The following is a 14,094-nucleotide window of genomic DNA, read 5'->3' as shown; positions in this document are numbered from 1 at the left end:
TGTGATGTGCCCCTTTGACCTCCTGGGGAAGAGAAGTGTTAGGGGGCCATTGCCATTTTCTTGGCCACACTAGAGCCTGACTCAGCAGTCGAGGGAGACGGGAGATGTGTTTTCTTCCTTTGTACCCTACCCTCACCCGAGGGCCTCGCTCAGGATCTGCACACAGCTGGGTGAAAAGAGACTCTCGAAGATACCTGAGGGGCAGCTCCCAGTGAAAACCCAAGGGGAATCTTCAATCAGAAGAGAAAGGTGGGATCTTGGAACAGCCTTGTCTTGAACCCTGGTTGTGGGGGACAACATCCCAGCCTGGAGCTTGTGCCCTGTCCCCTGGGCTACTAACTTCTGGGGCTGTACTAACACTTGTGGCAGGAGGAGCTGCCCCCAGCCCCTAGCTTCACACTGGAGCTCCGCCTGCTCCCACAGATGAGGAGCCCCTGGGGCTCGCAGGGGATGTAGATTTCACCAGTGCCCACGATGCCGCAGCCCCCACTGCTCTTGAGGACACTGGTGCTCCCTGGACAGTACACAGGTGTGCTGACCACACATGGCTCGTAGAGGATGGCACCTTTGGAGCTGCTCACAGCTGTGGGAACAGGAAGGGATGTTCAGGGCCCTGCCAGGCCAAGTCCCCACCCCCCCCTCGCCCTGCACCTGCTGTCGTCATGTCTAAGGACACCCCCATCCCAGTTACCAACTTCCAAGTCTCCTATTGTTGTTTAGTTGCTCAGTCATGTCCAACTCTTCTGTGACCCCATGACTATAGCCTGTTAGGCTCCTCTGTCCATGGGATTTTCCAGGCAAGAGTACTGGAATGGGTTGCCATTTCCTTCTCCAGGGGATCTTCCTGACCCAGGGATCAAAACTTTGTCTCAGGTGTTTCCTGCCCTGGCAGACGGGTTCTTTACCCCTATCACCACCTGGGAAGCTCCCTATTTGTCTGCTTCAAGTCTCGTTTCTCCAGGAAAACATCCTCTTGTCTATATGGTGCCTGGCACCACACTGGTGGTGTCTGCTCCTGATTCTGACTCCCATAGACCTGGGTAGCCCTGAAGGAGAGCCTCTCCATCCACCAGGAGCTCTTTCCTTTAGGGTGAGGGAGGCAAGCTGAGGTTTGGGCATGGGGCAATGTGGTCTATATTTGAGTGTGGTCTATGTTTGGGTGAATCAGTTCCCAAGATCCCAGAGCCCCTGCGGAGTGCTGAGTACTCACAGATATTCACGGGTCCAACACCTTCACACAGCCTGGAGGTGAGAGGGAAAGGAGACACAAAGGATCTGCATCAGACAATGAGAAAAACACGGCAGCCCCTCCTCCTGCCCGCACCAGGGACCCTGTCAATGAAGAGGGACTGCAGACTGCATGCTGTCTCAGATTTTCCATGGATGGGCTGAGGGGTGGGCAATGGCTGTAGCAGCAATCAGAGGGCAGGAGAATAGACATCCCTGACCCACCTCTGCTCCTCGCCCTCCAGCAGGCGCCTGTAGGTGGCGATCTCGATGTCCAGGCCCAGCTTGGAGTTCATCACCTCCTGGTACTCCTTGAGCAGGCAGGCCATGTCCTGCTTGGCCTTCTGCAGGGCCTCCTCCAGCCCTGCCAGCTTGCACTTGGCATCATTGAGGGCTGCCTCGCCCTGCTGCTCCGCCTGGGTCACTGCAGCCTCCAGCTTGCAGCGCTGGGGGAGAGGGCACAGAAAAGTACTGCAGGGGCCCAGGGGCCCTGGGACCGTGGGCCGACTCTCAGAACAGAGAACATGATCATTGTGAGATAATTGAAAATAGCATATATTGGTCTCTTCCCCCAGTTCCTGGCACAGAACTCCTCCAAACCTTGTAGTTTCTTAAGTGATGAGCACTCCAGGAGCATCCTTTGTCCTCACCTTTGGTCTCTGACACTGTGTCTGACACAGAGTCCCTAAACCCCTTAGAATTTCCTGAGTATTGACAACGTCTTTTGTTTAAATAAGGTGACTCTAGGTGGGCTCCTGGGTGGGGGCTGGTCACCAGAAAAACCAAGCCTTGATTAGAAGCTGGGAATTTTCAGCCCACCCCACCATTCTCCCAAGAGGGGAGAGCAGCTAGGAATGGAGGTGATAAATGATGATGCTGATGTGAGGAAGCCTCCATAAAATCTCAATAGTAGAGGATTCGGAGAGCCTCCAGGTTGTTGAACAGGTGGAGGTATGGGGAGAATGGCATACCTGGAGTGGGCATGGGAGCTTTGTGCCCTTCCCACACACTTTACTTTATCCACCCCTTCCACCTGGGTATTCATTTGTATTCCTTATCATATCCTTTTATAATAAACCAGTGTGTGCATGGGTGCTTAGTCATATCTGACTCTTTGTGACCCCATGGACTGTATCCTGCCAGGCTCCTCTATCCATGGGGATTTTCTAGGCAAGAATACTGGAGTGGGTTGCCATTTCCTCCTCCAAGGTATCTTCAAGACTCAGGGATTGAACCCACATCTCCTGTGTCTCCTGCCTTGGCAGATGGATTCTTTACCACTGTGCCAGCTGGGAAGCCCATAATAAACCAAAAAAGTAAACTATTTTCCTGAGTTTTGTGAGCCACTCCAGCAAATTAATTGAATCCAAGAGGGGTGGTCATGGAGACCTCCAATGTACAGCCAACTGGTCTGGAGTACAACCTGGACGTGTGATTGGTTTCTGAACTGTGGGCAGTCTTGTGGGACTTGGTGGGCAGCCCATAACCTATGGGATCTGATGTTATCTCCAGATAGGTAGTGTCAGAAGTGAGTTCAATTGTGGAACACCCAGCTGGTGTTGCAGAGCTGGCTGGTGTGGAAACACTCTTCCGTTATACCTGGTGTCAGAAGTGTTGTGAGTGTGACTGTGTGAGAGTGAAGGAGGGACGGAAGGAAGAGTGAGTTCTTCCTACAGTCATGGTTATGTGCCAGGTTCACATCTGCTGTGGGTATCAGCCTAGAGTTGTGACGTCTGGTTCCCCCAGGGGATGGGGGCCAGTTCTCCTGTCTGTGACACCTCAAGGAGATCTGAGAGTTTCCTCTTGGATATGCCAAGCAATTACTTTGTGGCTAAGAGAATTTAAGCATCTGCCTGGTGTTCACTAGCCTAGGAGGAGAGGGTGGGTCTGATTTTATAGACTCTGCAGCATCACCTTGAATTTCAGGATCATAGAATTAGAGTCTTTGGTTGGAAGGGGGTGTGGAGGACATCTTTTTTATACTCCCACCTCATGAAGCATTCTTGCTATTTCATCTTGATGAATATAGGCTGCCTAGTCTCTGTTAGGGGCCTCACTGTTTCCTGACCCAGCTTATCCTGCTGTGGATCAGATCTTCTGAAGAAAGGGCTCTCTCCCTCTCATGGGAAACAGTGCAAGTTTATTCTCTCTTCCTCAGGTCCCCCAGGGAGGATGAACCTGTCCTGCACAACCAGGACCAGATGGCGGGTCAGCCTGTGGTGGCCTCACCTGGGCTTTGACATTCTCAATGTCTTGCTGCAGCCGCTGGATCAACTTGTTTATTTCCAGGATCTCGTTCTTGCGGTTGCGGAGGTTGTCACAGTGATTCCCGGCCGTCAGCTGAAGCTCCTCATACTGCAGGACAGGGAGGTCAGAACCTGGGCACCCACCCTGTGGTTCCTCTCAGCCCTCATTCCCACTGTCCCCAGGCTCTTCTCTCCTGGCTCCCTTCGTTGGGTGCTCTGGATTCTTACACTTGTTATATTTCCCCAGCCCCTTTCCAATTCTGGTCCTTTTCTGGGCTGCTTCTTATTCCCTTCTCACCTCCCAGCCCTGAACCTTCAAGCTTATTAAATTCTCCCCTAAGCTCCAAGCACCCTTCCTCTCTGTTTCGTGGTTCTGTGTCTCATCCTTTTCTCTCTGCCCTGGAATTTCCCTCCTTTTTGCTCCATCTGTGCTCTGGACCTTGGAGGGGTTTCTGCCCTCACCCTGGGGTACCTAACAGACCAAGAACTGAGAACACAGAACATCTGCCCCCTCAGGGTAGACATATTTGTATGTTCTCCCTCAAAACAACTGGAAACAAAATTCAACGTTACTTCCTATCTTGGCTTAACACTTTTTTTTAACCTCTGCACATAAAATCTAATTTCTTAATAGTGAATTATAGATTACAACAATAGATTTTTAAAAATTAGCCAACTGTATGCTTTCTGCATATAATGGATAGGAGTGTTTTGCATAGAAAATGCAAAACTAGATAAGCATAAATCACCCTATTTGGTTATTGTGAAAAAACCGGTAGTTGCCTAATCACTATTCATACTTCTTTTCCTCAGACAGAACCCCAGATAAAAGAATATTTCTCAGCTTTCCCTTCAAAGGGGTGTAGACTGTTGCAGGGTAGGGCTTCTAGGAAAGCTGTTTAAAGTCAGGGATGATTCAATGGCATGTTCCTTTTGCCCTCTCTTCTTCCTTCTGCTTGGAATGGACATGTGAGATTGGTGGTATTGCAGCCATCTTAGGGCATGAGGATACCATGAGGATTAACATTCTTAACAGAACGGCAGAATAGCAAGTTCGAAGGAGCCTGTGTTTTTGGTGGTAACTTGGGGTCATCTATGGCAGTCTATTTCTGTACTTCAAGTTATTTGAGAAAAAAATAAAAAATGAAATTTGTTTTAACTATTATTATTATTATTTAAAATTTCTGAACTTCACAGCCAAGTACAATTGATAAATAATAGAGTTATCATTTTGGTTCTAACTTAGAAAGATGGGTAATTAAGATTGTTTTCCTTAAGACCTGACAGGTGGCCCAGGAGAGCAATCAGAAGAGGAGCCTGCTGGAATGAAACCTGGCCGAGGATGGGCCACAGACTGACTTACAGGGAGCTGACCCCAGGCTGGGGTTTGATACCTTAATCACCATGGATCTGCAGAAAAAGGACAGAACATTTCTTGGGACATTTCCTGAAAATTGGTATCCACGGCCTTCAGAAAAATGTCTAAAACATTCAGGGAAGCTCTTCAGATTGCTGTGATCTAGCTGTGTCTCCAGCCCCGTATCCTTCATGGTGCTTCACACTGGGGACACCTCCCCTTCATGCTTTGTTGGCCTGCTCCTGCTGGCTCTCAGCCAGACACCCTTACCCCATGCTCTGCTTATGGAAATCATACTTGGCTTCCAAGATCCAGATCAAATGCCAGTGCTCCTGTTTTTCCATACACAATTTGTTACTTTCAGCATCATCATACTGTACCCTTGGCCTATGGCTCGACCTTAGAGGTCACTTCATGCTATCTTGTATATCCTTCTGGCTGTTTACACCTCCCTTTCCCATGGACTGTAACTTCCTTGAGGATGGGAATGATCTGACTCTTAGTATCCTCATGGTTCCACACACCCCAGTAAGGCCCTCCTTCCCTGGCCATCTTGTTAAAAACCGAATTCCCACCACATTCCCTGTGCTTCACCTTGATTTATTTTTTTCCATAGCACATGTCCATCTAACATAGATACACTGTACTTATATGTCCTGTTTGCCTGTCCTGCCCCTGCCTCTGGAAACTGAAAGTGACATAGAGGCAGGGATTATTGTTTGTTCTGTTTCCTGTTGGATCTCCAGCATCTAGAATGCTGCTTGGCACATGATGAATGTGCAATAAACGGATGAATAAATGAGTGAATGAATGAATGGTACCTTTCATAGATGGGGTAGGTGAGACTGAGATGATAGTATCTGTTAAGTCAGACTGCCCTTGGGGGCACAACTGCCCTCCCAGCAAGCCCCTAATTACCTAAGTCTGGGGCCACCTTAATCACAGTTTCTACTCCACCATTAGTAGCCATTCCATGCCATTAGCCTCCTCCCACACCCGGAAACTCTGAGCCCACTTTGCCATTACTGTCAATTAGTATTCCTTGAATGCTACTTAGGGAAGCACTTCCTGTGAGTCTACGAGTGTATAAAGCTGGGGAGCTCTGATGAACAGGTCTGGGCTGTCTGTGGGGTCTCTCCCACACTCATGGGGACTTGGCCTGAGGCTTGGTCGAAACAACAGAGGCTGGTGTGTCATGGCTCACATTTTCTCTCCTGATTGCTGGAGGAGAGTGGTTCTGGGGTCTCCCAGGCCCTGCCCAAGACTCACCCGGCTCTGGTACCAGGCCTCTGCTTCGGCTTTGCTGCGGTTGGCAATTTCGTCGTACTGGACCTTGATCTGGGCAATGATGCCATCCGTGTCCAGCTCCCGGCTATTGTCCATCTTCACAGTGACTGAGGTCTCTGAGATCTGAGACTGGAGCAGGTTCGTCTCCTGGGAGTGGGGGCCCCGGGTAAGAATGGGTGAGCTCTTTGAGGATAAACTTGGCGAGGGAGAGGGGAAGAAATGAGGACACCCAGCTCTGACATTCCCATGGCAGATTTGCCTAGCTGTCCCAGCCTTCCATCACCGACCTGCTCCAGTCCCCACCCTCCAGTTGCACCGAGACCCAAGAGCCAAGGCGTGGGCCCTCTGACTTCTGGGAGTCTCTCTGCCTGAGACCCAGCTGTTCCACACTGACTTCTTCACTTGCCCACTTTTAAGCCACAAATGTACCCACAGGGCAGGAGCTTTCCCTGCCCATCATCCCTCCATAACCAGCCCCTGGCGGACCACCTGTGGGCAGCATGGCTGCAGGTACCTCGGTATACAGGGTTTTCAGGAAGTCAATCTCATGGATCAGAGTTTCCACATTGATCTCCAGGTCAGAATTTATCAGGAAGGCCGTGTCCACATCCTGCAGCCAGGAAAGTGACAGTCATGACCTGGGGCCACCCCTCTGCCAGCTGGGCCACCTCCCAGGCAAGCTGGTGGCAGGTGACAGGTGTGGGGCCCACTTTCCTTACTTAGGCCCATGTGGAAGTGAAGGGGGTGACAAAGCCAAGGACCTCAGGCCTGGGCCTGGCATCCCAATGGGGAAGGATCAGAAGGGAATGAGGTTAAAGGAGACGGGAGTCCATTCCTCAGAGCTCCCATGGACTCTGGGCAACAAAACACGTAGCTGTCTATGTGAGGGATTGTCAGGATGGTTTTCATCTCTGGGGATTTGAGTCAGAGCTTTTGTCTTATGATTTGGCATTTGCCACATCTTCAGCTTCTTGGGCAGGTGTAAATACAACATTCAACATGAGTTGGGCGGTGGAAGCATCAGTCACTGCCCTTCTGGGGCGGGAGGCTGGCCTTCCTCTCCCTCGGGGTCAGTGGGGCTGGCACCGGGGTCAGCAAGGTGAGCTGGCTGCAGGCCTGGTCCATCGGGTGAGTGTCCCCAGGCCCACTAGGCCAGCTCAGAATGCCTTCTCCCTCCATGGGTCACCCTCCCTCACCTTCTTCAAGGCAACAAACTCATTTTCAGCACTGGGCCGCAGGGAGAGCTCCTCTTCATATCTGGTGGAAGGGGCAGGGGGAAAATGTTTTAGTCATGCTGGTGGGGTTTGGAAGGGTGTAGGCATGGGGCCTGAGAGTAGGAGCCTCTGGGGACAAGTCACAGAATGAATGCCCTAGGGAGGCACCAGGTCTGGTCCTGTTTCTGGTCACCTCTGACCCCTTCAGCCACTCAACACAGATGGTTTTTTTTATCATAGCCTCTTATTAGCCACTTTGTAAGTTTATGTTCCACCCCAATGCCTGGTAGCCTTTTCCTGTAATGAATCATTCTCTGGGAAGTCCTTCTTTTTTTTAATTAAAAAAATTATTTACTGGCTGTGCTGGGTCTTAATTGAGGTATGTGGGTCCTTAGTTACATCATATGTGGATTTAGTTCCCTGACCAGGGATCGAACCCAAGCCCCCTGCAATGGGACATGGAGTCTTAGCCACTGAATCACCAGGGAAGTCCTGGGGAAGTCCTTCTTAAAGCTATCTTTGTTCTATCTTGCTGCTGAGGAAGCTTACTTCATCCAGTCATTTCCTCTGGGAAAATGGTGAAGAATTGGCTGCCTGTTGCTGGCACACCTGTCTTTTCTTCTTGAAAAAATATTTATTTATTTGGTTGTGCCACTTCTTAGTGGCAGCATGTGGTATCTTTTAGTTGCAGCATGTGGGATCTAGTTTCCTGACCAGGGATTGAACCTAGGTCCCCTGCACTGGGAGCATGGAGTCCTAGCCACTGGGCCACCAGGGAAGTCCCACAGCTGTCTTTTCTGAGTTGTTCTGAGAGTTGGCTGCGGTTACTGCAAGCCCAGCTGACCCCGTGCCTCTCCTCGCCAGGAGAGCGCTGAGCCTGGCCTCTACCTGCAGCTCAGTTGCAGAGGTACAATTACCCACTTTACCAGATCCTCAGAGAGAGCTGAACTATTTCCTCTAGGCTCCAGGGAGCTCTTCGCCCACTCACTGCACCCCAAGGCAACGGAATCAGGGTCAAGGGTTTAGTCTGGCCAGAATGATTCAGTTTGATGAGCGACATCAATCCATTAAAAGCTTCTCTGTGCTTCCTGACGCCCGAGCTTCCTTTTTCCTGCAGAACTCAGCCGCTGCACAGGCGCTGGACGCTAAGCCTGCTGCCTGCGTTTCAATCCCACTCTGTCCTGCACTTGTCATGTGACATTGGGTAAGTGGCTTGGCCTTTCTTGGCCTCAGTTTCATCATCTGTAGAATGAGAATATCACTGGTCCTGTCTCACAATTAGAAACATCACACAAGTTAATGTCTGCAGAACACCAGGTCAGTACCTAGAACAGGGTACTGTGTGTTTGCTAATTGTGCGTTTGCTCAACATTGGTTAAATGCTTGGTTAAAATACCATTGGTTAAATAAAATAGCATTGGTTAAAATACCATTTGGCCTCATCCTTCTCCAACAGCCCCAGTTTTAAAATTCAAAGTCCTAATCTTGAGCTGTGAAATATGTCTCCTGACCACCTTGTATCCATGAAGAAAGGATCACTCCTGCTGAGAGGGCTGATCTCGCCACACCCACAGCCTTGCCACATCTCGCCTACCCTTCTGCTTGAGTAATCCTCTCTCACTTGCACACTCTGGTCCTTCCTTCTGTCTCATCTCCTTTTCTGTGGTCTATTCTGAACTCCTCTTTTAGAAGAAGCAACTGGAATGAAACATATCCTTCAAGGCCTTGAGCAAACTGACACCTCCTCTGGGAAGCCTTCCTGGGCTGCTTCTGCCCTCTCACTCTCTTGGGCTTCCTCTTCCGTCCTGCCTTGTACCATGCTGTAGCTGCTGGTGTGCATACCAGGGCATCTTGCTGACTCTACCAGGATATCTTGAGGGAAAGAGCCAGACTTTCCCAACTTTATCAAACCCAAACTGCCCAGCGCAGCTTCTGGCTTGGACTAGACATGTGGGTGACACCTGCAGTGTGTGTGTCCCCAACATGGCTCCACTCCACTGAACCCTCATTCTTAGCATATTCACACTGTCTTGGGAGATGTGTCTCTCTCAGCCCTCTCCCGGCAACATGAGAGGCTCACCCAGGAGCACGAGGCAATTTATCTGGGCCTCAGCTTCTTGAAAGAAGCACTGAATCTGGATTCTTGCAGGTGATGATTTTGAGTTGGACCAGGAAGATGCAGGGTAGAATATATTAGCCTGGATGTTACAAGAGAAATGCCACGGTGGTACTTATCAGGAAGAAGGAACAGCAGGAGTACAAGCTGGGAGGAAGGAGGGCTTGGGAATCTGTTTGGAGGCTAAGAAGTGTTCAAGATCTGTCAAGGGACTGATGGAAGATGAGGCACAACAGGTATGAGGGCGGAGCCCTGGAGCACTGGGAACAGCGGGAGAAGACTTATTTTACATGAAGAGAGATAGATCGTGGTGGGAAGGGGGATGAATACACATCTAAAATCTCAGAGCTTGTACAATGTGCCTAATGGGTCGTAAGGATGCTCTGCCTACATGATCCCACCTGACTGTGTAACCACCTAAAGGTCTACGTTTTCAGCTTCCCATTTTATAGATGGGAAGCCCAATGCCCAGACTGTTTATGTCGCTTGTCCTAGGTGCCCGGCTGGGTAGCAGTGGGGCAGACTCACTTTTTCTTGTAGCCCTCCAGCGTGTCTTGGAGGCAGTGGAACTCTGATGCCAGCCGGTCTCGGTCCCCGGTCAAGAAGTCCAGCTGCCTCCGAAGGGTGGAGATGTAGCCCTCAAAGAGGGGCTCAATGTTGTTCGAGCAGCACCTCTGTTGCTGCATGAAGTTCCACTTGGTCTCCAGTAGCTTGTTTTTCTGTTCCAGGAACCGGACCTGCAGCCAAGAATAGGATGTCGTGGGGCTGGGGGGACCCTGGGGGCCACAGCTGGCAAGAGGAAGTGCTGGTACCCGCAGAGGAATCCATCTGTGCTCCAGCCTCCATCACATTGCTTCTGTCTCTCTGTCTCTCCTGCCTGGGGCGGCTTAGGGGACCCCCAGCTTCCACCAGGGGTTGTGTTGTAGTGGAAACAGGGCTGCCCCAAGAGGCCTGGTGTGGTTCCTCCTTCCAGCCCTGCCTGCCTGCCACCAGCCTTGTAACCTGGGCCGAGCCACCCAGCCCCTCAAGCTTGTTTTGCTGCCTCAAACTCCTACTTGAGATTCCATAGGGAGAGCTTTGTACATCATCATGCTAGTGGAAGCTGGTGAGGATACTGGAAATTGGGGTTTCTTTAATTACAGCCCAGGGGTACTCAGGGAATAAAGCTCAAAGTTCGGTCCTAGCACTCATTGCTACTCTGCCCCATCCCCATCCTACATGGCCAAGTCCAAACCATGTCCCTGACATGGTAATGTGGAGAGCTGCTGGCCTACCCTTCATTTCTGTGGCTTGGAGATCAAGGTTAAGAGACACTGAGTGAGTTGGCCGCTAAGCTAAGTTGGTCACCCAGCTAAGCTAGTCACTGGCAGGGCACAAAGTGTCTCCCGTCCTCACCCTGGGATTTTGCACCTTGTGCACTGTCTCTCAAGAAAACGATAGAGGAAGTCACGTCGTCTTCCTTCTGGTCAAAGGCCTGGTCACCAGAAGGCCCCCAGCCTCACGGATGGCAATGTGATGCAGCTGATGATCAGGGCTCACAGTGTTAGAAAGAGTTTACAAGCAGAACTTAATGAGCTTTCAAAATAAAACTGTAAGTTTAACATTTTCCATTTACTACAACAAGTTCCTTTTGGGAGCACTTTTGTGAGTATTACCTCCTTTAATTCTCCCTCCATCTCTGCCCACTTTCCTGGGGCTGGGAGTCAGGGTCCAGGTCTCTTGACTGCCATCCCAGGACTCTGCCCTTAACTTGGGACCACCAGGAACACCACTTAGCCCTTGGTGTGTATCCTGATCTCAAGAACTTCCCTGGGATATAGGGACAGGCCCAGAAGCAGGCCCAAGGTGACAGGCCAGTTCGGCATCTTCCAAAGGCGGCACATCACCCTTCTCTCAAGGCTTTCAGAGCCGTGACCTGGGGGTTGAGAGATGTGAGACTTGGTCATGGCCGCTTTGTGTCCCTAGCTCTGACTGTTCCACCTTCTTCTTATCACAGACCTAAGCTGATGGCAAATTCCAGGGTCACAGTGCCCAAGGGTCTCCACAGTTCATGTCATCGGAAGGAAGGTCTTTCATTAAAGCCTCATCAGAAAGGGCAGGTCTCTGCCTCTGATTGCCCCAGTATCTATCATGGCTTTGGGAGTTCCTCTTAAAGTCTGACCTCAAGCCCTCTTGGTGAGTTTATCAGATAACACCCACAGAGAAAGATAACATATTATAAAAAAGACAGACAAGCAGAAATGTCTGCTGCTGAGCCTGATCTAACCAGCTTTCAGCGACTAGGGGTCATGGAGCAGCCCCACCAGCAGCCCCAGGTTGTGGCTCCTGGAGCAGCCACAAGGTGCTGTCTCCTGAGGCCCTGGACCCCGAACCCACCTCCTACCTTGTTGATGAAGGATGCAAAGCGGTTATTGAGACACTTGATCTGCTCCTTCTCGTCCCTCTTCACCCTCTGGACAGTTGGGTCGACCTCCAGCTCGAGCGGGACCAGCAGGCTCTCATTGATGGTTACAGGGGCGATGCAGGCAGAAGACCCACAAGTGGCACCTGCTCGGTACCCGAAGCCAGACAGGCCACACCTGGAGGCCACCCGGGGCCGCCCTAAGCCCACGTTGCACAGGCTCCGGGAGCCGAGGCAGCCCAGGGCGCGGAAACTCCCACTGCCCCCAGTCTGGCATGGCCCCTTGCTCACTGCATAGTGGGTGACCACCCGGGGGAGGATGGCTGAGCAGGAGCTGAAGCCCCGGCTGCCACATCTGAAGCCCTGCTGGAAGGAGCGGCACGACATGGTGGGTGTGAGAGGCAGAGAGACAGCGCCCTGGCGGGAGGACAGAGGCGAGAGTTATCGGGTGAGCTCAGCCTCCACCCTTTTATCTGGTCAAGGTTGGAGGGCTGAGCTGGGCCGAACCCCAGATCACCGTGAAATCAGGTTTATGAGCTTGGCATATTGGCAGCTGCTAAGTACCGAGGTGGATAATTAGGGTAGCAGAGAGCAAAGAGTAGGAGCCAATTGTCCATGCGGGTCGGACCCATAAAAATTCTATTTGTCCTCTTCCTTGCTTACAGGGGTGATGAAAGGGGCCAACCAGACAGGTATTGGGTTGGCCAAAAAGTTTGCTTGGTTTTTTCTGTAAGATGGCTCTGGTAGCGCTTAGTTGTCTTTAACTTCATTTGAAACAATTTTGTTCGATTGTATTGTGACAGCTGTCATATCAGCGTGCATTAAAAAATCTTACCAAAACTCGTGAATTTTTGTGTAGCCGTTTTAATATTGAAGATGGAACAAAAAAGCAGCATTTCAGCAAATTACACTTTATTATTTCAAGAAAGGTAAATTCACAACTGAAATGCATGAGAAGACTTGTGTAGTGTATGGAGAAAGGGCCATGACTGACTGAACATGTCAAAAGTGGTTTGTGAAGTTTCGTTCTGGAGACTTCTCACTGAGTGCTGCTCCATGGCCAGGTAGACCAGGTAAAGTTGATAGTGATCAAATTGAGACATTAATTGAGAAAAATCAACGTTACATCATGCAGGAGATTGCTGACATACTCAAAATAACCAAATCAAGTGTTGAAAATCGTTTGTACTGGCTTGGTTATATTCATTGCTTTGATGTTTGGGTTCCATATAAGTTAAGTGAAAAAACCTTTTTGACCATATTTCTGCATTAGATTCTCTACTGAAATGTAATGAAAATGTTCCTTTTTAAAACAAATTGTGATGGGTGATGAAAAGTGGACACTGCATGATAATGTGAAATGGAAGAGATTGTGGGCCAAACGAAATGAACAACCAACCACACCGAAGGCCAGTCTTCATCAAAGATGATGATGATGTATAAATGGTGGGATTGGATGGTAGTCCTCTGTTATGAGCTCCCTCTGGAAAACCAAATGATTAATTCCAACATGTACTGCTCCCAGTTAGACCAGCTGAGGCCAGCACTCAATGAAGAGTGCCCAGAGTCAGTCCAAAGAAAACACAAAATCTTCCATCAGGATAGTGCAAGACTATGCTTCTTTGATGACCAGGCAAAGACTGTTACAGCTTGGACAGGAAGTTCTGATTCATCTGTTGTATTCACCAGCCATTACACCTTCAGATTTCCATTTATGTCAATCTTTACAGACTTCCCTTAATGGAAAAAAATGTCAATTCCCTGGAAGAATGTAAAAGACATCTGGAACAGTTCTTTGCTTAAAAAGATAAAAAATTTTGGGAAGATGGAATTATGAAGTTGCCTGAAAAATTGCAGAAGGTAATGGAACAAAACGGTGAATATGCCGTTCAGTAAAGTTCTTGGTGAAAATGGAAAATGTGTTATTTATTAATACTTTTACTTAAAAACCAAAGGAACTTTTTGGCCAGCCCTATATGTTGGGTTATTCAGTTGCTTGGCCTCAAGGAAAGTTAGAGTTGGGACTTTAGGCCCTTTTGTGGGTGTGGGGCAAGGGGTATGAATTATCTACCTGGCTGTTCTGGGATGGGCTTTCCTGATAGCTCAGTTCGTAAAGAATCTGCCTGCAATGCAGGAGATTCTGATTCGATTCCTGGGTCAGGAAGATCTGCTGGAAAAGGGATAGGCTACCCACTCCAGTCTTCTTGGGCTTCCCTGGTGGCTCAGCTGGTAAAGAATCTGCCTGC

General features: G+C 49.8%; 1 protein-coding gene across 1 annotated transcript; it reads right to left on the bottom strand.

Moving 5' to 3' along the window:
- Window positions 1-353: 353 nt before the first annotated feature.
- KRT82 (keratin 82) lies at window positions 354-12,235 on the bottom strand. Its single transcript, XM_061122713.1, has 9 exons — window positions 11,831-12,235; window positions 9,976-10,184; window positions 7,314-7,374; window positions 6,632-6,727; window positions 6,100-6,264; window positions 3,457-3,582; window positions 1,453-1,673; window positions 1,211-1,242; window positions 354-583 (listed from the first exon to the last, which is right to left on the bottom strand). The coding sequence occupies exons 1-9, from the start codon at window positions 12,233-12,235 to the stop codon at window positions 354-356; spliced, it is 1,545 nt and encodes a 514-aa protein (XP_060978696.1).
- Window positions 12,236-14,094: the final 1,859 nt, after the last annotated feature.

The sequence above is a fragment of the Dama dama genome, chromosome 3, assembly GCF_033118175.1.
Source record: "Dama dama isolate Ldn47 chromosome 3, ASM3311817v1, whole genome shotgun sequence".
Taxonomy (NCBI): domain Eukaryota; kingdom Metazoa; phylum Chordata; class Mammalia; order Artiodactyla; family Cervidae; genus Dama; species Dama dama.
Note: the sequence above shows the minus strand (reverse complement) of the source record. Positions and strands in the feature narration are given on the sequence as shown.

Excerpts from the sequence above, each read along its gene's own strand:
- KRT82 (XM_061122713.1), bottom strand. The coding sequence starts at position 12,235 with ATGTCGTGCCGCTCCTTCCAGCAGGGCTTCAGATGTGGCAGCCGGGGC. Across the intron at positions 10,185-11,830 it reads TTGCATCCTTCATCAACAAG|GTCCGGTTCCTGGAACAGAA; the intron begins GTAGGAGGTGGG and ends TCTTGGCTGCAG. Across the intron at positions 1,674-3,456 it reads TTGAGAATGTCAAAGCCCAG|CGCTGCAAGCTGGAGGCTGC; the intron begins GTGAGGCCACCA and ends CCTCTCCCCCAG.